Raw genomic sequence first — 23011 nt, forward strand, 5'->3', positions numbered from 1 at the left:
TTAATATACAACAGGGTGTGCAAACGGACGCAACATGTAACATCCAAAAATGTTGGGAGTTGTTGGCCAAAAATGTTGCTTCGTTTGTAAGGGGGCTTAACAGAACAACATTTGCTGGAATCTACGTAAATAGTGATACGTACCTGAAGCAGATTATGCCGTTTTGGTCTTAGCTTCCCTTAGCTTACGAGCAAGCGGACGAATCATAGCGATTAACCGGGGATGGGGTCGGAAGAGCCGGGATCGTTACCTAACTCTCCTCAACCCCCACCCTGTAAGAGTGTGCTCACGGGTTTGGTGACTGTAGTGATCACCGCACGGTGTATATTTCTAATTTTACAATAACTGAGCGAATCCTCGCGTCCTGATTGGTCGAGAGCTATGGTCAATGAGAGTATAGACCATGGAAATGACGTAACATGTCACGCAGTGCCGGTTGTTTTGTGTTTGGTTTTTCGTAAAAAAATAACTGTTATTGTAAAAAACAAATCGACCACAATTTTCCATGGTCAACATTCTTATAGACCATAGAAATGACGCCATAAAATGTTCACAATTTTGCAGTGAAACCACTCGCCTGCGGCTTGTGGTTCCACTTGAGTTTTGAACATTTTATGACGTCATTTCTATGGTCTATAACAGTGTAGGCCATGGAAAATTGTGGTCGATTTGTTAAATGTACGGCGTTTGATGACAGTTTTGTTTTTTTTTTTGGTTCACCCGCCCTTGTTGTTTTTTTTTTTGGTTCACCCGCCCTTGTCTAAAAGAGAACGTTAACTCGATTTGAAATGACGGATAATAAATCTGACTAAGGGCCCGATTTTTTCCACCTCAAATTTTAACCGCGTAAGGAACTCATCATTTTATCCCCCAATGATTAATTAATAATAATTAATTAGACTTGATCTGGCATCTGCGATACCCAAGCGGCCGAAAAATTAGAAGCATGTCAATTGAAGAACGAACGTGTTGTGAATATTCGCGCGTTGGTGTCTCTCCACACGCGTGTCCTCAAACGACTGCGTAAGCCTCGCCGACTAATTTCAGGCTTTAAGATCGTTTAATGCTCTTTAGTTGGCTTTGGATGATTATCTACCAGACAGATTTCCGTCTTGGTGCAGTTACACCCCCTATATATTATTCATAAAGTAATTCATAAAATACCATATGCTGTTTTCTTTTGTATCATAGTTAGGATTCTAAGAAATATTATTGTCAAGAATTATTTGCTCTAAGTACACATAACATTAAATTACACGACATTTGTGGAATGATGAAACGTGTTGCTTTATCTTTAATTTACCTATCAAAATTGTATACGTTAGGTTAGAAAAGAATCTTATGAGTTTCTAATTAGTTGTTGTTTTGTCGTTTATTGACCCACTTACACAGTGGAATTTTTTATTTTTTTTTCGAACTCGAGTTCGAGACGCAAAACAGGAGAAAGTCTTCGTGCTAGCGTGTCTGCGATTTCACAAAGGTTTCGGACTCGCTCAACGTTTTATCACTATTTGGAAAATTGCACTAAATTAATATAATTATTGCGCTCAGGGGCTCACTGAAAATCTCATTGAATTTGCCGCTAGTTTCCATTGATAGCCGGAGTATTTAAAACATGGAGCGCAAGTCTTGTAAGAGCGACACGCGCGCTAGGGTTCACCGAGGATTTCAGCTTAGACTATGGGTCCTCACTCCATTGTATATTTATTGACGAGATCCTATAGTGTGAAAAATTAAACAAAACCTTTCACATGGTACTATTTATTTAGTATGTATAGAAATTCTAAGTTTCAAGTCTGTAGAAGAAATCTTATGGTGACCATTCAAAAAATTCTTCGTCCGCACGACTTTTACGTGGTACAATTTATTTAGTGTGTAGTTCTAACTTTTAAATCTGTGAATGAAATCCTATGGCCTGACTATTCAAACGAAACCTCTTCAGCAGTACTTTCACATGGTACCATTTATTTAGAATGTAGTTCTTGAGTCTGTGAATGAAAGTCATTTACCATTCAAATGAGACTGTTTGGCTTAATCAGCAGTTCTTTTGCCTTGTGCTTTCTGGTTTTCTTACATTTTGACTGGGGGCACACATGGGAGTTAAAGGGTTAAGATAATCGGTTTAAAGAAATTCTAAAGATTACCTTGATAAGCCTCCTTAACTCTTAACTGTGTTTTCCTTTCATTACTGGGAGCATTCTCGATTTAATAGGGTGTCAGTGTTACGACAGTTAAGTGATACCCCAGACTTCAAGCATGCCGTAAAAGGGGTCCGCCACATAGATTGATGTCTTTCTTTTTTTTTCTGTTTAAGAAACATCGCCGAAAACGCGGAAATATTTTACTGGCTGTACTTATGTCGCTTCGACTTCCGCAACGCGCAGTCTTCTCGTACACTGAAACGTTTCGCGTCACTTCGGTAAACTAAACATGTTATTTTAAAGATTTTTTAGGGTAGGGGTGTAGCTAGGAAGCACATTTTTCATATTAACCCTACCCCTTCTTCCAAACCGTTTTCACGCCGGTAACGTAATGAAATTTTCTTCTTCTTGTCAGTGAGTTAAACATCTCCCTCAGTCTTTAAGCAGCATTTAGGGCTTTATGTATGGCAAAATCGAGGAAAACACTGCCTTTTGCTATGAAAAATTCATGTCTCGCTGAAGTTAAAGCGGTGTTATCATTATTAGTTATCAATTATTAATTCCACTTCTTAATTTACTATTTTCCTTTTTTTTTTTTAATTTTCTCTTTTTGCACGTGCAGTGCGTCATGGCGCACAGGTAGCTACGCCCCTTGAGGGAAGAAAACTGTTTTCCCTAAAAATTTCCGAGTTTCCAAAAACTCTCACTTTCAAAGCAGAAGACAAAGTGCGAAACCTTTCTTGCGAAAATGTGACTCATTTGCATGAGTTCAGATCAATGGCTTTACGCTTAGCCTAGCTTTGAAACAGAGGCTTGAGGTAACTCAGAAATGTTCGTATTCTTGCATTTCTTGGGCAGTTCATTTTACCTTTTGGTTGTGCATGTACCAACTTCTTCCTTCGCGTGACTGGGTTTTCGTGACCTCGACGGCCTTTGATGATATCGGTGTCACGAACAGTGAGTCACGCTACTAAACGGTCACTCATCCCTCGAGGAAAACTCTCAGCTGGTGATCTGCCTATTTTTGCGTTTCACTACTCTAGCGATTATTTTTTACCAATATTCTTTTGCCTACCCTTAGTGAAATCTCTCGGTTGTTTTTTTTTATATATTTATTTATTTTCTATATTTATTATTTCATTTTTTTTTTTTTTTTTTTTTTTTTTTTGAGGCATTCAATGTGTATTAACTTATTTAGGATGAGTTATAGTCAGTCATGCATGTGGTCAGGGACACCCAACGCCCAAATGTTTCCAAGCGCTACGTCAGAAGTGACCAAGAGCTATAACAGGCTGATTTAGCAACAGAACGAGAACGTCAGTTGACGACGGCGCGCGCAAACTAACAACTGGCTTGACCAATGGCAGAGCGGCACTAGAATTGGGCATCGGAAGTCGTGTTTAATTTAGTCCTTTCCGCGCGCTTTCCCGTCGTCAACAGACGTTCCCGTCCTGTTGCTAAATCAGACTATTATTGCTCTTGAAGTGACTCAAATATTGTTCTGAGCCGGCTGCCCTAAAAACTATTATCTGGTCGATGTTTAAGGGGAACCTTGGCCGTCTGGAAAGTTTATTAGGTGGCTTTTTCGTCTTCTCCAAGCTGATAGCTACTCTGATGGGTCTGATCGAAAGTTCAGGGACATGGACAAGCCTTATTTTCATTAGAAGATCACTAGGCGACATTTTTTTCTTGACTGAAATTTTCAAGAGAACCTTTTTAAACAATAGTCTCAATACTTCGCTATTGAATAATATGTGAAAAATACAACCTCCGAAAATCACAGGTGTACGTTCCTCCAGCTTTAGAAATTTCTAGCCAATAAGTTTGTTCCCTCTAAATTAAAAAAAGTTGATTTACAGGAAGAAAGTCGTTGAGTGCGCCTGAATACTAACTATTATATATGTCTTCTAAACTCGAACGTGTGCCCCACCGGTCTACGAAACGGCAACTAATTAAAAACACCCTTCAGAAGTGACCAAAATGTGTGGAAACTTACCGTATTCCCCTACTAATGCAGTGGCACCGGCGAAAAGGTTCAAGTAAAATTAAAGAACGCAGCGTTCCTTGTAACAAGCATAAACTCAGTACTCGCAAAACTGAAAACTTCTCAACCTTCTGGTAGATCTTGGTAGGGGCGTATGGAGGGGACAGGGAAAATAAACAAGTGACTTACCCAATTAAACCTCGCATCGTAAACTCTTTATTCACTGATACACTGTAAGCTTTTGGGGAGAAAATTACTGGAATTTTGGTGAAACACGGAAGGACATGTTACACTGGCTTTCTACCGCATTTTATCGTTTCGAGAAGAAAGAGGCATTCAAAACGGTCAAAAAAGGAAAAGAAAGAAAAAAAAAGAAAAGAAAGCTTTGCGCTAAATTTGCACCAGTTGGAACGTCATCGATTGGCACTAACAGAGACAGCTGTCGGACAAAACAGAAGGAAAAAAGCAAAAATTTTTATATCTTTTTTAGTTATCAGTTATTTTTAGCCCGGGCAGATAGTTCAAGATAAAACCAGTTCGGCTGTGAAAAATTCAGTCAAATCAGTTGCGCCCGATCTGTTTTGTCGCATTGTGTTTTGAATAACATTATTACCTGTAATGCTTATAAACAAACTTTCAATTCAAATAATCATTATCATTTTTTAAGGAGAGAAACCTATCAACCTATTCCGTATAATTAAAATCCCTCAAAACTCGACAATTTAATGGAAGACTTACTTTTCGGGCGTATTGGATGGGTGACCGACCGAAGTGATTGGAGTTAGCGGTGACGCATCATTAAAAGCTAGGAACACAAAAAATCACCTGCTATGGAAGAGAGATCATCGCATTGTCTTAAGCTCGAGGCATTTTGACCATTCTCATTTCTAGAAATCAATTAGAAATATTGTCTAGCGACTGGTATTTGTCAATATTGTGAAAAACACATGAACAGATGAATGCTAGGAGATTCGGAATTACGTAACGGAGGAAAACTCACTGACGTGTGAAAAGAACCTATATATATATATATAAATAAACTGCGTCAGTTGTAGAGGAGAAAAAAATCAGTACCATACCATTTATCCGGAAGGCGTATCTGGACCTACATATACCTTTTCGAAGGTGTTCCTTTTTTTGCCTCCTTAAATCCGGAAAACTAGGCCACCCTTTGGCGTACCGCTCGACTTTCTGATCACCAATACCGACGGCTATTTTATCACTTGCTCTGGTCGAATATTGATGGATAATCGTGTACGTTGAAAAGGGTTTAGTGATAAAGTGGAAGCAAAACTTTAATTTCTATGGCCAGGGAACTTATAGTCTAAGTCAAATTTTCACTGCTATCTTTTCAGTGTCGTTTAAGTTTTCGCAGAGAATAATTACGAAGTGGTTTTGGAAATGCGCGAGTTTTCACGGAAATTAAACACGTGGAAGATTAATTAAAAGTTGAAGGATTTGGAGACATGCTTCACGGTCTATTCCATAAAACATCTTTATGTACATATATTTCGATGCTAATTGCTCATTTGAAATCAAAGGGAAAATCCATTTCCATTTTTTATAATAGAGTTTTGAAGTGATTTTTGTACCGTTTTGGCAATATATTTACGACGTTTACACAATTCCTGATGATTTTGAACTCGAGAAACAGTTTGTAGTAGTAAACTCAAGAGATTTTGTGTCTAAAAGATGAGTTCAAGTCAAGCATACATGTACCAGGCGGTTTCAAAGATGTGGTTTCCTCGAAGTAGCGTCTATTTCCTGTTATCCTATTAAATAACAAGTATTTAGGGTTGGAAAATAGCTCCATTCATTTATATTCCGATTTAAAACAAACAACGCGAAAAAGGCACGTAGCGACATGCTGATAGCGAATCAGACAAGTGCCTGGAAAGGGAGTACCCGCGACGTAACTCGACGTACACCTACACCCACGCTGGGTCACGTAGAACGAGCCTTCCGCGTGCCTCGCGTGGTGCGCGCGTTTGTGCGCGAAATCGAAAGAACCGAACTTGATCGCTCAATTTCATTCTAGAATTTTCAGGGCATAAATTAAAGCATGTACTAGGTATTCCAACACTAACGTAAGTGTTTATTTAGTTCTGTATTAGCAACCGATTGGACCCCACTTAAAATACAAGTTGACACTTGCTGTAATTACGTTTTTAGGAGACGTGTCGGCATCTTTGATGTGTTCAAGCTCATCTAATATCATTGAAACAACAATAAGACGCCTTCTTCAAAGACAAGATGCGCACTTAGGGAGGGGTTGGACGGGGAATAGGATTAGCCCGATGCATAGGGACAAAAGCTTGACTCCAATAAACAGACTTTCTTCTACAGAACACATCTGGACATCTGAGACATTTTCCAAAAAAATTAGTTAATCTAGACACAAACTTAATTCCCGATGCATCGTTTATTATTCCGGCCTTCAAAAGATAATCTAGTCGCTAGTTAAGCGGCATGCTTTATAAAACTGAACCATATATATTGTTGTCGTTTCCCGTGTCGTTTATTTTGTCACTGACCATTACGAACGGAGTGAGTCAAGTCGTCGTTGAGAGTCATAAACATATTCTTGATTCGCTTATAATTGATCCTAATATCTTGGCCACGGAGACTTTAGTAGTTAAGTTCCTTTAACTTGAGTAGTGCATGATATTGCGTGGCGTATACAGACTAAGAGCATGGTAACTGGATGTGACTCTAAGACTTACGAGTACTTCATGAGAACGAGTATAAAACCTGCGGTCTGTCCGTTTCCTGCAGTTTTCCCAAAGAGTTTTATTTTCAATTTTTGCGAAAAAATGGATCAGTTCCCTTGGCTCTTTTTAAGTGAGTCTTATTTTTGCATTTAAGACTTCTTTGAAAGAATTTATAGGAGTGTTCTCATTTTCTAGAAACAGTCGTCCCACGTTTCATACTCTTGATATATGAACAAAAACAAAACAATTTAAAATTTATCCACTGTTGCCTCCAAGTTTCCTGTTAGTTTCCTATTTACATGAGACGAAAAACATAGAATCTGTGCTGTATTTCTAGGCTATCGGGTAGTAAAGCCCTACAAAGAGTTCCGGTGTCTCGCGCGTTTTGAGGACAGAATTCGATATTCTTGGTGATGCAAGGAAAGCGCGTTATTTCCTTCATTGTCTGTAAGGCAGCGCGAAAAAAAATATAATGTTCGTTGTCTTGGCTTTTTTTTTCTATGAAGGGTAAATTTTCATAGCGCAATAATATTTATAGCGCGCGTAAACATTTGAAAATGTGAGCCAAATAATGCGATTACTCTATCTAAATGAAAGGCGCGTAGTTTTAGTTTTCATCACGCGGCCAGAGGGCTCGTGAGAAAGCGATGATTATCATCTTTTTACAAGAATTCTCCTTAGTTGGCCTATATTGTCCGAGATACTCGTGATTTTCTAAGAGCCAAAGCTTGAAGTGAAATGCTCACAGAAGTTATAGTGGGACTGGCTAAGCATCAAGAATGTAGGAAATATAATTACAATGACGTCAGAGAGCTGCTTAATTTTTATTGGTCCCTTTGACTGATCGGCTGATTAATCACTGTCAATCATCTTGGCGGTGTCCTTTGAAGTTATCCTTTTGAGATGCCGCCGACTCTCCAAGCTCATATACACCAACACAACAGTGCGGACAAGAAATAAAATCGTTAGCTGCGAAACTCGAGATATTTTCCGACACCGAAGAGGCTAAAATGCCTCAGCTACCTAACAGCTCAACGGAGGATCTTGGAGCCGACGATGAAGTTAAAGAATACAAACAAGAGGATGGAGAGGAGACAGAGAACGGTGCCCATTTGGACCTCGTGAACGATATCAAGTCAGACTTGATCAAAAAAGAGACCGAAAATTCAGAGGTGAGTTGGCTTTTGTTATTTTTAAGCACATGCCAAGCCGGGTTCAGCCGAGGTGAACTGTTTCTCCAAAGTTGGTGTTAGTTCAATTTACGCTTCGCGCCAAGGACGTACTGCAAGCAAGTTTTGGTCGGTTTGAGGCGGCGAGCTTCAAAGTCTCGCACTACAGAATCATATTGTTTGGAAAATAGTAAATAAACTCTTATTTTTCTTACCGAAAGGAATATGCCGACATAATTCTTTAACCTGTTATCGGCTAAAAGCTGCAAGTTTATGGCACTTAATGCGGAATCGTTCCCATTTCGTTACTGTGTTTCTCTCTAGAATATGTTATTTGTTCCGATTTTAAAATTTCTCGCTTCGCGGTATAAATAATCAAAGGATGCCGCCAGTTAACCCCAAGTGGCATTGAAAAAATATACATTGTCTATGTTTTTAAGAATTTTCAGGCCATAAATATGTTTTAATGCACACATTTTCAAGGAAACGAGGAAAATAGTCCCGAAGAAATCATGCTTCCAACATATGAACACTGTTGGACCTTTGCGATGGTTTTTCCCTCGGCTGTGCGCTTCTTTGCGCCCTGGCGGTTTACCGGAGGGATTGATAGCAACTGAATGCTTTTTAACACTTGTAATTATATGATGGCATCGTGTTTCACAGCTAGAAATAACAGTTCGAGTCAAAGGTTTTGCATTGCAAACTTGCAAAGTGAATACAGGGTTTAAAGAATGACCGAATTCTACTCTGCCTTGATGCTCTCTGGTCGTTCTTTCTAACTTTATACTATTTTTTAGAAACTTTCTAATTCATTGTCCACCCAAAATAAATAGCTAACGTCCACAGTTTTGGAGAGCTCTAATGTGCGCGGTGAATTGCACTCGCGAAATCAAATAGAAACCATCCTTTTGATTGTATAATTTCCCTTCATAGTCTTGTGGCCATTTTGAGGGGAAAGCTCCCTCGTTTGTACTTAAATATACGAGTAACACGTATATATTTTTTTGTCGTTGAAAAAATTTGGCCACTCTTGACTTAATAGTGTCTGTGTGGAGCTACGTAAATGCTAAATCAGCGAGTTGACGTGACTTATGCAATCAGGGCCAAATGCTCACCGCGCGCTAACGGAATTTTCGCTCCATTTTTGATTTCCCGGAAAACTTTGTAGTATAAATGTGAAGGTAAAACGAGTCAAAGAAAGATCTTGCTTTCCATTTCCGGTTTTTAAATTTTGAGATAAACTTTGTTTTTTTTGTGACTGCGGGATAAAAATGCAGTTTGATAGAAAATACTGCCTTTTTTCTCGCGCTGTGAACAAAAAAATTCATTCTTTCTCACTAAAAAGCAGTGAAAGTTATTAGAGCTAAAAATTAACAAATTTGCGCTAACATCCTTCATCTTAAAAGCCAGCTTGTCTAAAGTGTGTTAAGAGGTTAATTGGGAAATCAACAGGACGTATAACAAACCAGACGAAATAATTCAGCGTGTAGCTTCGCGTTTACGCATTTTGGAACAGAGACAAATTCAAGAACGTTTCATCTGCTGCAATAAAGTTATTTTTAGGCTTTGGGAAAGAGTCCATATGCCTCTACAAGTAAGCTTATCATCTGAAGTCCTTAAGCCTAAATGGCAGCTTTCTTTAATTCTTGCTGTATTGAAATGGATAAATTCGCTTTTACATCCATTAATTTCAGTCCATTTTCACAAGTAAATTACATTTTACAAGAGCAGATGTATAACATAAAATTACATGTAAGGTCTTGCAGTCTAAAAGACGTACAAAAAATAAAACGTAGAAGATCCAACGACTCTCCTTAGCAAAAAATGCACTACTGATCTGTTCTTTTTGACAGCCTCATTCCTGGAGTAGTAGTATTTTGTTTGCCCTCCGTTTCTTGAATTTTTGCAACCTGCCCCATTTGATTCTGTGGATCATAAGGAAAGTGCAACTCTTCCTTAAGTTTACACGACTTTCACTTTTGTTAATTTTGCTGTTGTTCGGTTTAGCTCAGTCTGTAAGTGCAGCGTCACTAAAAAGGAAGTTCATTAGTATCTCCAAAGTGCTTAAAATGTAATTCAATATATTTTGCTCATAATAAAACTACATGCAAGCATTTCTAACCGACCTTGTAATTTTTAGAGTGCATTAAATGCATTAACCAAACATATATTACCCTAGAAGCTTTTAAAAACTTCATTTTGATTCAAAAAATGAGCCTAATAATTTGCCCTACCAGCTGGATAATGTCTGGCAGAAAAGGAAGAGAAGATTTTGTTCATATGCCTCGGAAAAGTTGAAGTGGTAGCTCTTATACTCTTGTAAGTGGCAGTGATTGAAATTAAAGGAACAGTTTATCAAATTATATAGTTAAAAACAAGGATGTACCTTGTGAGCACTAGACAATAGTTTTTACTTGAACTTTAAACACACCAAAAACTCTTCATTTATAGTGAAACTGAAAGGGTTAATATTTATTTTATATCCAGAGTTGAATTCTGTGTGCATTTGAAAGTAAGTTAGCAGACAGAGTTGCATTTTAAATTAAAACCAGATTTGTTTGCCATGTCAGTGCCCGAGGGATCTCAATATGGCACGACTTTCTAGTCTTCTTGGATATGGACAAGGTGCTGTGTCAACAGTACCTGTCAGATCTATCTCTTGTGGGATTTGAAAGAAACACCAAAGGCATAACACTCTCTGGCATTGACACCCCCCCCCCCTGCCACAGGAAGTTTTTGTTGGGGTTTTAGGAATGGGTGGGGAGGGTACCTCACATAGGGCTAATGAGTCCTGTTTCTGCACTGTCATTATTCCATCCCAGGAAGCTAAAAATGTCCACAGATTTGAATGGTTTACTCTTTTAAGTTTAATTAATATTTTTATTGTCATCTCTTACACAGGATTCAAAACCCTCTGATGCCAGCTCAGCACCAATTGCTCAATTAATATCATTTCAAGATCGATATAATGAGCATTTAAATTCAGGACATCATTCTGGTTACCCGCGAGGGGGCTCCCATCACACTCCTCGTGATGATATCAAGCATGGTTTACATCGAGGCCATGATCCTAGACCTGCAGGAATATTCCATCCAGCTCATCATCATCCTTACGCTACCACTCCCCAGTATCAATATGCTATGTACCCCGGAGTTAAGCCAGACAGAAGATATCATTATGATCCTCCACTATGGTGAGTTAGATGTACAGTTTACTGAACTTCCTGTAAGGAGATGTCCTTGACGCCAGAAAAATGTATTGTCCACTTGTGAAAGGTGTTTGCTTTATTAGGGAGTCCCTTTTGGTGGTGTGACTACTGTCATCTCGCGTATTGAGGAGAAAGACATGTAGCTGTCGGGATTTTACTATTGTATTTGTGCTTTTCTCTGTCGCTGTCATGGTTTTAACCCATCTTTGTGTCATTTGTTGCCATTCCTGCTGTGCTATATCACTGTTTCAAGGCCATGTTGCTTGTCGGAAATTACCCTAACAAGGTCTCATTAGGGAGGTTAAAAATTTTGTCATGTCATGTGGATCATAATTACAGGAGGTTCTGCTAGAGGATTAGTTTGACTGTATTAGATCTCAGCTATGTTATGATGACTTTTTAGGCTACATGCAAACAGACACAACAACTCCCAGCATTGTTGGCCCAACAATATTGGGAGTTGTCGTGTCCATTTGCACATGGCTAAAGGTTTTACCGGTTTCATACTTTGCGTAACAACTCCCAACAACATGCAACAGGGCATGCAAACAGATTCAACATGGAACATCCAACAATGTTGGGAGTTCTTGGCCAACTATGTTGCATCCTTTTGCATGGGGCTTTAGCTCCACAAATTAAACTTGACTTTGTTTACTCTTGAGCGATAAAATGTCATACAGAATCAGTTTGCAAAGAGGTCACTGCATGATTGTCATATGTCAGAGAAGTTTGCCTGATTCTGTTTGAGAGAGGTTGCCAAAATGTCCCCTTTTTTTTCAATATATTAATATTGCATGTCATCTTGGTTTGCATAACTCTTTGGCTACTAGAGACACTACAAATATAGTTGCCAAATTCCACTACTGGAAATATAAGTGACTTCCAACCCTGTGTGGGCATGTCACATGAAGTAGAACTAAGGACCAACAATTTTCTTGATATACTGTATTTATTCAGTTAAATGCCATCCTCGATCAAATGCTGCAGATGGAAGCAAAATTACTAATAAACGCCTCCCTCACGTAAAAGCCCCACCTTATCAGAATAATACGGTGTTTACTCGCAGATAATAAGAACAACCTCAGTACACCTTGGTAATTTACATCATCCAAACATTCAGACAATTCTATATCTGCAAAAGAGAGACATTGGAACCATTAAATGACATAATATTTAGAAACGTTTTTGCAATAACTGTTGTCAGTGTTTAAAAAAAGTGATTTCGAAATAAATGCCACCATCGAATAAATGCTGCCCTTGAATTAATGCCACATTGCAAACGCTAAAAATTTAATAAACGTCGAATAGATAATAATTATGGTAATTATGTTGTAGTCATGGCATTACTTTTGGGCTTCCTCTGTTTTGTATTCATTTAGAACTCAGATTGTGTGAGTGAGTATACCTGTCACTTGTCTTGTACATTAGACAATTGTACCAAGACAAAAATAAGGTTAACTTCAGCTTTGTACTCCAGCAGTATACAGTGGCCCCTGATACCTCACTTGCACTCTTGGGTGACCAGGAAAAATTTAGTTTCATAGAAATCCAAATTGCTGGTTACCATGGATTTCACAGGCTCAGAGCACCAGGCTCCCTTTAATTTTTCTTTGAGCACAGCCTTGAATTTATGAGGATGTAAGCCCTGATTGTTAGTCCAGCTAAACCTAGATTGCGCCAACAGACAACCCCAGTGTAACTCACTAAATCTAAAAGGTTTAGGAAGACTCTCCTCTAAAAGAAATTGAAGAGAATGCACTGAGCCTGTGAAATCCAGGGTGCCCTGTATATGATTTTCTGGTCGCCCAGGAGCAAAAGTTTAACGCCAAGGGCCACCATGGGCTGCTAGAGCACAGCCTTGGGTACTAATAGAGCTACAGGTTTTATCCAGTCCGAATTTTGTTGACCCGTCACGGGACCAGCTACAAACCAAACACATAACCTCCCAGTCAGCAGCATAACACTCTGCCATTTGAACTAACCAGGTGCTTTTTTTTTTGGGTTTTTAGGCAACCTCATTCGTCAATAATAGGTCAACCCTCATCTCAGTATCCTCCTAACTATCCAAATCAGGTAGGACCCACATCAGCTGGCATCCCTGGAAGACTTAGTCATCCAACCATAACAGCAGACCCCCGTGGGGCTGTTTGTTGTCCTCCTCCACCACCCAATCAATCAGTTATCAGCCGCACCCCTCCAACATGTGGAGCAGGAAGGTACAGCCTTTATTTTTCAATGTTACATTTTGTTAGTACAAATGAAGGAATGTAATGACATATATTGGAGGTCAACAGTACTTGTTGTCTTAAGGTTGTACAGTGTACATTTGCATTTTGCTCAGGCATTGGCGTGGAAGGCCCCACAGGCTACTATTCTATAAGCAAGTGTTCAGTGAAAGGAAGACTTATGGAATTGAACTGTATGGAACATTTTCCACTTCTTGCATTGTTGCTCATGGTTGTGTTGAGAAACATGACATGGAAATGTTCTTCTGAATTGTTGGAAAGCAGGATGCTCAAATACACTTGCCTTGTGAATGTGTCTTGTGTTTATGTGTGCACAGGTGTCCCTCCTATGAACCAGCTGAAAGCATTTCTTGTCTGTTCTATAACTTCCTTCTTAAATCACCCATAACTGACGTTACAGGTTGTAGCACTAAATGACAACCCAGAAAAGTAGAGCTAAGTTGCAGTAATGCACTTTTTGTTGACCAGCTGCCTTGCTTACATGGAAGACGTGAAGTGGTTCCAAGGGACTTTCACTGTAGCCCGCCAGCCCCTAGATAGATTTCCCCCTCCCCATATTCCCCCTCAAGGTTGGCAAATCGTCGTAACCCAAGCTTGAACCCCCAGATCAGAGATGTTGCTAAAAAGCGGCTGCTGGCAAATTTCACTGACTGAAAAAGAGCTTACAACCGGTTCAAATTGCTCTGGAAAACAAAGACAAGGGGTAATTTTGAAGATGCAGTTGAGTAAAAAAGCCGTCTTGACTAGTAAAAAAGCCTGTTTATCTTTTCCTTATTTACCTCCCTGAGCACACATTCAATGGGCGACTGTCACATTTTTTGATTGAATCAGCTGTGAAAGGAAAAGTAAAGGGTGGTTTGAGAAATTTTCGATATTTAAGTTTGAACTTGTGTGTTTGACTTGCTGCAGGGTGTCAGAAAGTCATTTTTAAAGCTTGCCATTTGGGCAAGCTGAAGCTAGCATATACTAGCCCAAATGTCATTTCAACTAACTAAAACACGTTGATGAGCAGAATTGATTTCACCGTTCTTCTGTAATTTGAATTCATCAAAAAACTTCACTTGCCCGTCAGGCAAGTTAAGAACAGAATTCACTAGCCCAATAGCAAAATCCACTAGCCCTGGGCTATCGGACATGACTTTCTTTGCACGCTGTGCTGACTTGACAGGTTTGCTTTTCTTGCAGCTGTTAACCTTGTTAAATTTTCATTCAACTAAATTTTAAACTTTTGATGTGTTTTTTTTTTCAGCTTATTATCATCGCAAAGCATCCCTACAATGCCTGATCATACAAGAATGGATCCTGCAGTAAGTGGATTTGATGGACATAACAAAGGTCACATCAAGAAACCCCTTAATGCATTCATGTTGTATATGAAGGACATGCGATCTAAAGTTGTTTCAGAGTGTACTTTGAAAGAAAGTGCGGCGATCAACCAGATTCTTGGAAAGAGGGTAATGTCAAATTACAGATTACTGTAGGATCATGGTTCATACGCAATTGCATCCAAAAACACATTCACCTTTAGCTGCATGCCTTAACCTTGGATTGACAACAAGGTTATGACAGACTTTTGCCTCACTTTCATGTTTTGGTCGAGCAACAAGTTGTTTCTTAGAACCGTGGCTGATACACTGCATTGCCTCGCAGGGTTCTAGAACCAACTTGGAATTCTATCTGTTGCATCTATGTGTGACATTAAACTTGTGATCTAATGAATTGGGTATTAAATGCGGCATGACTGGCATCCAAGTTAAGGGGGCAGGAAGTCATTTTGATGGCAATCAAATTATATTTTGTTACACAGCATGTTCACACTTGTAGATGCAACCGATGGCCGAGGAAGACATTTGAATCGTGTTCTGCAGTAGTTTTTAATTTCATTACCAAAAACTAAAGACACCTAATTTGTTTCACAAGAGCAAAAGCTGTGATAACCTGTATAATGAACCAGGCCTGCGCTAAAGTGAAGTAGTTTGAGGAGCCTAAAAATAATGTTATTAACCTACCCTTTCACTTCTGTAGTAGCGAAAAAAATTACCTAAACAATAAATTATTTCTTTTTGTAAAATCATAAGGAAAAAAATAGACTATGCAAAAGTTCTGTTTTAAAAGGTTTCATTTGAATGGTAATACCATTACCCTGTGAGCAGAGTGTGAGCTATTATGCGAAAAGTAGCCTCTACCGATAACTGTTCAAATCCATCCAGAAAACTGGACGAAAAAAAAATTAAAAAAGGTCTTTTTTCCTGTTCTTGACTGGTTTAGAGCATTGCGTGAGTCTTGCGTATCAGATCAGAGTTGTTGCAATTTTTTATTCCCGCAAAACTCGCACCATTTGACAACAGACCTGACAATTAATTTTGCTTGCAAATTGTGTGACGAATTTCGCGCATGCACAATAGAAAATTGAACGGTTGTCAGCAGAGACTACTCTTTGCATTCCAGCTCACACAGCTTGCACCATGGGATTACATCCACAGATTTTAAAGTTGAGAGTAACAATGTCATCATACATAATGTGGTCTAAATAGTAATGAAAGGGTTACTTTTCTACCGTTATAAATTACAGTGTAAATGTAATTTGAATACTTAAACTTCTGTAAATGCAATTATTCAATGTAATCATTTTTTATCATAAGAATAATGCTTAACTCACAAACACAAAGAAGGAGAAATTATTACATCCAGACTAATTTGATTAAAATTAATATCACTGTCAAAATAGTTATCTCACTTCTATAAATACTGCTGGAAAAATTGAACTATATCTGAATGTTTCCTGTTCTCTGCAAAATTTTAGTTTGGAAGGTGAGTTTTAAAAACAGCTATAAATTAACTCGTTTAACTCAAGGAAGATAAGAAAGAAAGTTTTCTTTTCCCAAAGGACATTAAACATTTGAAATACATTTATTGTCTTATGATACTGTTTTAGACAATATCTTCTGACCCTCCTAAAATAGTCTTTTTGTCAATTGAATTTCCCACATCAGGTGAAATAACATTAACCATTAAAAATCCTCTTTGTCATACTTGACAAACCCCATATGAACTGACTTCCAACCGAATTGTGGACGTTTGTTTCTTTTTTCTAGCAATACATGTATTCCAGTTAGAGGAACTTGAAATGTTCAGTTCCAAATGCTAATAAACCCTTGTAACCCTAATATCAAAATTTAAATTCTCATTTGTTGCCCCTATGTGTTTCTTTTAGAAGTAGTACAGAAAAGGTTTTAAATAACAACATTAGATCTATTTTGTGTGATCGTGTCCTTTATTCTCGTCACCAATCTGTTTTACAAAGCAGTGATCTCACTAGAAGAAATTTGATGTGGATCACCCTTAAAGGGCTTAAGGCTCAGAGTTGGACGCTTAGCAATACTATTATTGCCATAATATTGTTTTGTTTTTTAAACTTTATTTTTTACAGTGGCATGCTCTTGACCGGCAAGAACAAGCCAAGTATTACGAAATGGCTCGAAAAGAAAGAGCACTTCACATGCAGCTGTACCCTGGATGGAGTGCTAGAGACAATTACGCACAACAAGGAAAAAAGAAGAAAAGAAAAAGAGATAAGTCTCAAGGTAAACAGAAATGATATGTTTATCACCTATAGAGAAGAGAAGTGACGACATCAAAAAAAACTTAATTGGAAAAATGGTTGGAGAAAATTGGTGTTGAGAAATAGGACTGTTCTGCTCTTATGACTCTGTATAAATCCTTCTAAAATAGGCTTCGATCGTGAACATTACGATCCAAGCCCAATTTAGAAGGATTTGTATGGAGTCATCAGAGCATAATGGTGTTTATATTTTCTCACTAATTTACCCTAACAGGCTGATTTTTGGTAAGAGAGTTTTTTCCAGTTACTAATTTGCCATTTTTGTCTGAGTTTTGTCATTTTTCTCATTTTTTAAAATGACAAAAGACAGACAAACATTACATTTTAATGACAAAAGTCAGACAAAAATGAGGAATTCGCTGATGTTAATTTCAGTTTGTTTGTCTGAGTGTCTATTCTATGAATAGTAACTGTGCCCAGCACTATTCCATAGTTACAAAAATTTAGTTCTTTTGACGTCACACTTCTCTCTATTGACTGATTGCAATTTAGTTAGCAAAACTAATTTTGCAATTCCCATATTTTTACAATGATTTCTTAAGGTATCTAAGGTATCTGAAGAGCCTTATAATAATTTTAGTCTGAGACTATGGCAACTGGTTGTTTTTCTCGTAAGTTTGATATTAATACATGCAAATATTGACTGTAATATTTGTAATTATAATTCTTTTTTTAGCGGAAATAACAAATCCGAAAAAGTGCCGAGCAAGATACGGTCTCGACAGACAACACGAGTGGTGTAAACCTTGCAGGTATTATTCTATGATTTTACAGTGAGGTTTTTAATGACTTGGTTATCAAAGTTTTTCCAAACCACTGCATGCCCTTCAAGCCCTATTAATATGAGCAATTTTTCATGCATGTAGATCTAAAGGGCTTATAGGATCTAATGGGAATGGCCTGCAGTTCTGTTTGTATTTTGGTTGGTGTGGGTCAATAATGGAGGCAAAGTAAGGAGGGAACTGCAAAAGAGAGTTTTGCAGATTTAAGATGTCTAGGGCCTGGTTCCTGTCAGGCTGATTAGCGCTAATCCAGGATTAAAATTGTTCCATTTTTGTATTTCGCCTTCCTGTGTAATGCTTAGAGTAACATTTGTGTAATCATTACTGTATCTTGAAGTAAAGTCCCAACAGTATTCTGTAAGCTCAAGTTGCACGTTCTCAGTCAAGAAAACCTTGCATAAAATTAATTGGCTTTATACTGCAGTTAAACACCAAGGAACTGGGCCCAGAGGTTTATAGCAGCTCTGCTGATTGAGTTCCCTAGGGTGATATAAATTTCAGGTTGTATCTCACTGCTTACTTTTTTTTTCCAGGCGGAAAAAGAAGTGCGTCCGATTCTTAGCTGGAGGAGCAGGCCAGGACATGTCTCCTTCGAGCAACACGGGGAATGTAGAAAGTGAAAATATTGATGCTAATATTGATAGTAATACAGCAATGATTTCTTCAACAAACTCATCTGTATCCACTACATAGCATTTATTATAGATAATGATTGTTGTAGAGTTGAAATTTTATTATCTCAGAGCCTATTTTAGTACTAGAAAGAAATTAATGGCTTGATGCTGTCTTGTTATATAATGGCTGATATATGCATTATGCACACTCAGGCTAAAATAATTCAACATCTTTTTAAGTAATGTGTAAAGAAATTTATGACTTGGCAATTTAATTAGTTATTATCATAATCATCCTGATTATGATAATTAATTGATAACTCTCTTAGTTATTAATTATTGATAATTAATTATTGATTGTCAGTGGTTAATAATTAATAGAAATAAGTATTAATTGTTAATAGTTAATTATTAGTTAGTAGTAGAAATTAATTAATTATTAATTATCAGTAGTTAATAATTAATTATTATAATAATAATATTGTAACAAGAGAATTATAGGATCAAAACTAGTAGCAACATTGCGTTACTGTAGCTCCCAGGGGGGGTACTCTGGATTTCAAGTGACAGGGATGATCGAAGGAATTTTTGGGTGGGAAAATTTTGGCAAGTATTTTTTTTTTTGGCGGGGGGGGGGTTGGTATTCAAAACTAATGTTTCATGTAATGCTTTCTGGAAATTTTTATGGTTTAGAAATTTGGCGTGGGATTTTGCAGGGTTAAATTTTGGTCCAGGGATTTTTTGGGGTTTTGTTTGAAGCCCTAGGGATTTTTTTAGGTTTTGATTTTTTCTCCCATTCCATCATCCCTGTCACTTAAAATCCAGAGTAACCCCCCTGGGCTGTAACTATAGTTCTAATTTAATGGGACTTGTTCATCACTGGCCCAGTATCGGACTACCTTTCTTCACTTCTTACGAACAGATGTAAGTCTGCAGTTCCTTTTTAACAAAAACAACGGTGTTTTTTAGAGTGCAGTAAAGCTGCCAGCTCTGGTCACATCTCTGTAGTAATGGCAAGGCTGCTTCAAGACTCAGGTAGATCATAATTCCTTCCAAGGGTTTAATTTTTTTTTTATTCACTGTTTTTTTTTCAGACACTTAAATCCTTTAAGCCCCGATATCCACGTACAAATTCTCCAGACTGGTCTCCATACATTTCCTTGAAGAATTAGTTGAGAGAATTTGATAAAAGATCAAAGATTTGTCATTTTGTGATAATTTTATTAATTCTCAAAGACTTTGCTCTTGACAATTTATGGATATCATAAGGAGAAAATTGATGTTGGTCACTATTGGAATACAGAGCCACCCTGCTGCCTTCCCCTTGTGTAAACACCACTGAAAACAGGACCTTTTCACACCCCACCCCTACCCCCACCTTTTCCTTCCCCACTACAAGAAAGAAGATGTAAATACTTACTTAGAATTTAGGTTAATGTTCTACCACCAGGTAAGGTCAATCCAGCTGTGGGTAGGGCAGTTAACTTGGCATTGCTTATCAGGGATTTGAAAAAATACCGGCTGCTTTCGTGCTTTTTGAACAAATCAACCAATGATCAGGATATTTCTTAGTCCAGTTGGATGGCGGGCCCCCTCTCTCTGCCACACATTGCTTTGTGCCATGTATAGTAATTTGGATTCTGGAATCCGGGAAATTTTTGCACGTGTAATCCTGAATCTGGGAAATGTTGCTTCTAAAATCTGGAATCTTGTGCTTTGTAATCTGGAATTCAGTTCAAGGAAGTTGAATCTCGCTAACAATCGACCGTACCTAAAAAGATGGCGACTGATACATTTACCCACATTTCTTAGCGCATGAAAACCATCCCTGCTATTACAGGGACGAATTTCGCCTCCACCACCCCCCCCCCCCCCCCCCTTGAAATATGACTGTATGTGTAATTGGCCATGTTAGGTTCAAAAGGAATTGTGGTAAAATGTACAGCCACCATCTTTTTCCATATGGTTGATGGGATTCTGGGATCTAAGTTTCTGGAACCCACAGACCAAGAATCGAGAATCCAGTACCCGGAATCCGGCATCGTGTGGTAACAAGAGAGCGCCAGAGATAAACTTAGTGTTTTCCTGCTGTGTCCGCAAATAGAAAAGGAAGCAAGGTTTTGGTCGCAACCTGCTTTTCTGAAGTTGTTTTTAATACTTGAAATGAAGACTTTTCGATGAACAGAGAATATTTGTCTGTTTTATTCTATTTTATTCATGAACCCAGATGTCCCGTTTAAAGTAAAGAATAAATTATTTTGCGTCTTGGTAATAGAAATTCAATATTGTCGTTTTTCACTATTGCTGAAAAAGTACTTCAGAATTAATGTAAGCTTTAAGGCGAACTGTAAATGTTATAGCCTTTCTGTACAGCCCTTTCACATTTAATTACAACAAAGAAACCTTGGGAGTTATTGCCTAGTTCATCTTCTCACGTTTTCATTCTTTAAAGCCGCATACCTGTTAACGAAAGTGCTTCTTTCTATGATATTCCAGCAAGTCATCTACCAGGATTTTATTCACATTGTCAAAAGTTTTCGGTCCTCTTGATTTGCTCAGGGAGCAATTAAGTGGTTTTATTTTATACTTATTTTGTCAAACTACTCTTCCTAGAACGTAAATTTCTATCTCTCGAAACATGTGACACTAGATGAAGTTTTTTTTTTTCACAACATAATTATAATATTTGCTAATTAAGCGAAGACCTTCCTTTTGTGAAATCATTTAATCTTTCGCCCCATGCAAGGGAATGCGGATTCCGGGTTCCAAAAAATCTGGAATCTTGGGCTTTGGAATCCGAAATACAGCTTTAGGAATCCGGATCTCACTAACGTTTGGAATCCGGAATCCAATGCAATCCAGTACAATGCAGAATCCAAAACTCTCTTGGATTCCATAACATGGGGCGAAACTTTTCAGCACCTTAAACCATAACAAAACAAAGCTGGATATCAAATCCTGAAATTACTGAGTCCTGAATCTGAGGTATACCTATTTTTAAGGTATTTATTTCTGCCATTTAGTTCCCAACATTATGTCTAATACAATGTATAATTTTTAGAGGAGGTATTCTCCTAAAAAGAAATTTAAAATATTTTATTGTTTGTGGATAGATTGTTTTATATCATTGACTTTAAAAGATAAAAAAAGAGTTTTGTTATACATGAGACATGTGGTTTACTTGATGGTTTTCCTGGTCACGCCGCTCTCTCCTCCTCAGAGGCTCCACTTGGGTGGAATTTCTGGGGAACTGCCCACCTACCTCTCCCATAACTCAACGTTAACATTTGCGTATTGCTTGGGGCAAAATGTTGGATTAGGCGACGGGTAGGTGGGCAGTTTCCCAGAAACCTAAATGATCCAATATTCCAATAAAAGTCTATCTATCTATTTCGGGCGCACGCGCACTGATTTTATAAGTCCGTCCTATTCCCGTCTGTTGGCCCATCGCTGATGCAAGATCCTGCCTCGAAAAACCGCTGTCACTCTCTAGTTTAGGCTTTGGTAGATTGTGCTAGCATAATTTTAAGCATAATTCAGCAAAACGAGCATTATTTTAAGCTTTTATTTCAGTTTAGCACTGCTAGCATAATCTGAGCTTTTATGCGTTGAAAACAAAAAGACCCATCATAGTTCTAGAATAATTCAGTTTGTATTTTATTTCTGTATTGTTTTTGGAAAATATTGGGGTCTGTGCTAAGGCCCATGGTCAAATATGGTCCGGCAGGCGGCAGAGGTCACCCTGTGCGTAAGACTGAGACTCAGGCCACCATGCTTATGGCTCGGCGGCTCGGTCCCTCAGGCCTCAGATCAGAGATAGCGTCGTCCTCGAGTACATCCACTTCCACCACTTCCAGTGCCCTACCGAGAGCTTTAATCTGTAGAGAACGTGTTCCTAAAAGTACTACCGGAAAGTACAGGGAAAGTGGTAACTAAGATCCAAAGAACATGAGTCCTCGTGATCGAATCGAAGAATTCCCAGGGAAAAATTTGTGTCTTCGAGGTGAAAAACTGTTTTGCAGTGGGTGTAAGGAGATGTTGAGCTATAAAAAGAGCATTCTCAAAAACCACTTGGCTTCCAAAAAACATGCCGCAGGCAAAGAGAAGTTAAAAGTGACAAAAAATCGAGACCATGAGCGCACATGCGTATTTGCGATGCTAAAGACTGTGAGACTGGAAGGTGGACTATATGAATGTTCATTAAAGTCAAAATTGATAGAGTTAAGCTACTCATGATCTTTATTTTCCTTAAAATCAGCGTAAAATCTAAGTAGCATAATTTCGGTGACAGATAGCATAATTTTCAGAAAGTAGCATAATTTTGGCATAATTTCTAAAAAATATGAGCACTGCTAAAAGCATAATATGCTAATTTTCGAACACAATCTACCAAAGCCTACTCTAGTTGGTCAATAAATTAAATGTTGTTGCGTGGGCGCCCTCTTGAGGGTCTGCCGTGTTTTCGACCCCAAAGTATTAGTTGGGAGACAGTCTCATTCTTGCTTCGCCAACAGTGGCCACAAAACTTTAGCC

The 23011-nt window shown here is 38.2% G+C and overlaps 1 protein-coding gene across 2 annotated transcripts; it reads left to right on the plus strand.

Annotated features, from left to right (window-relative positions):
- The first annotated feature begins 7719 nt into the window (after window positions 1–7719).
- On the plus strand, window positions 7720–18956 carry LOC140946374 (transcription factor 7-like 2). 2 transcript variants are annotated; one of them, XM_073395479.1, is made up of 7 exons: window positions 7720–8008; window positions 10907–11199; window positions 13224–13430; window positions 14710–14767; window positions 16891–17044; window positions 17759–17834; window positions 18398–18956. In XM_073395479.1, exons 1-7 carry the CDS (start codon window positions 7847–7849, stop codon window positions 18555–18557), a joined length of 1110 nt encoding a protein of 369 aa, XP_073251580.1. In that variant the 5' UTR covers window positions 7720–7846; the 3' UTR covers window positions 18558–18956. The 2 variants fall into 2 exon arrangements, with proteins under 2 accessions (XP_073251580.1, XP_073251579.1); XM_073395478.1 differs by having other exon boundaries at window positions 7721–8008; window positions 14710–14914; window positions 18398–18953.
- The last annotated feature ends 4055 nt before the right edge of the window (window positions 18957–23011 follow it).

This window comes from Porites lutea, chromosome 8 (genome assembly GCF_958299795.1).
Source record: "Porites lutea chromosome 8, jaPorLute2.1, whole genome shotgun sequence".
Taxonomy (NCBI): domain Eukaryota; kingdom Metazoa; phylum Cnidaria; class Anthozoa; order Scleractinia; family Poritidae; genus Porites; species Porites lutea.

Bases quoted from the DNA above. Each gene is read 5' to 3' on its own strand.
- LOC140946374 (XM_073395478.1), top strand. From the start codon at position 7,847: ATGCCTCAGCTACCTAACAGCTCAACGGAGGATCTTGGAGCCGACGAT. The intron at 11,200-13,223 runs GTGAGTTAGATG...TTGGGTTTTTAG, and splicing joins CATTATGATCCTCCACTATG to GCAACCTCATTCGTCAATAA. The intron at 13,431-14,709 runs GTACAGCCTTTA...TTTTTTTTTCAG, and splicing joins CCAACATGTGGAGCAGGAAG to CTTATTATCATCGCAAAGCA.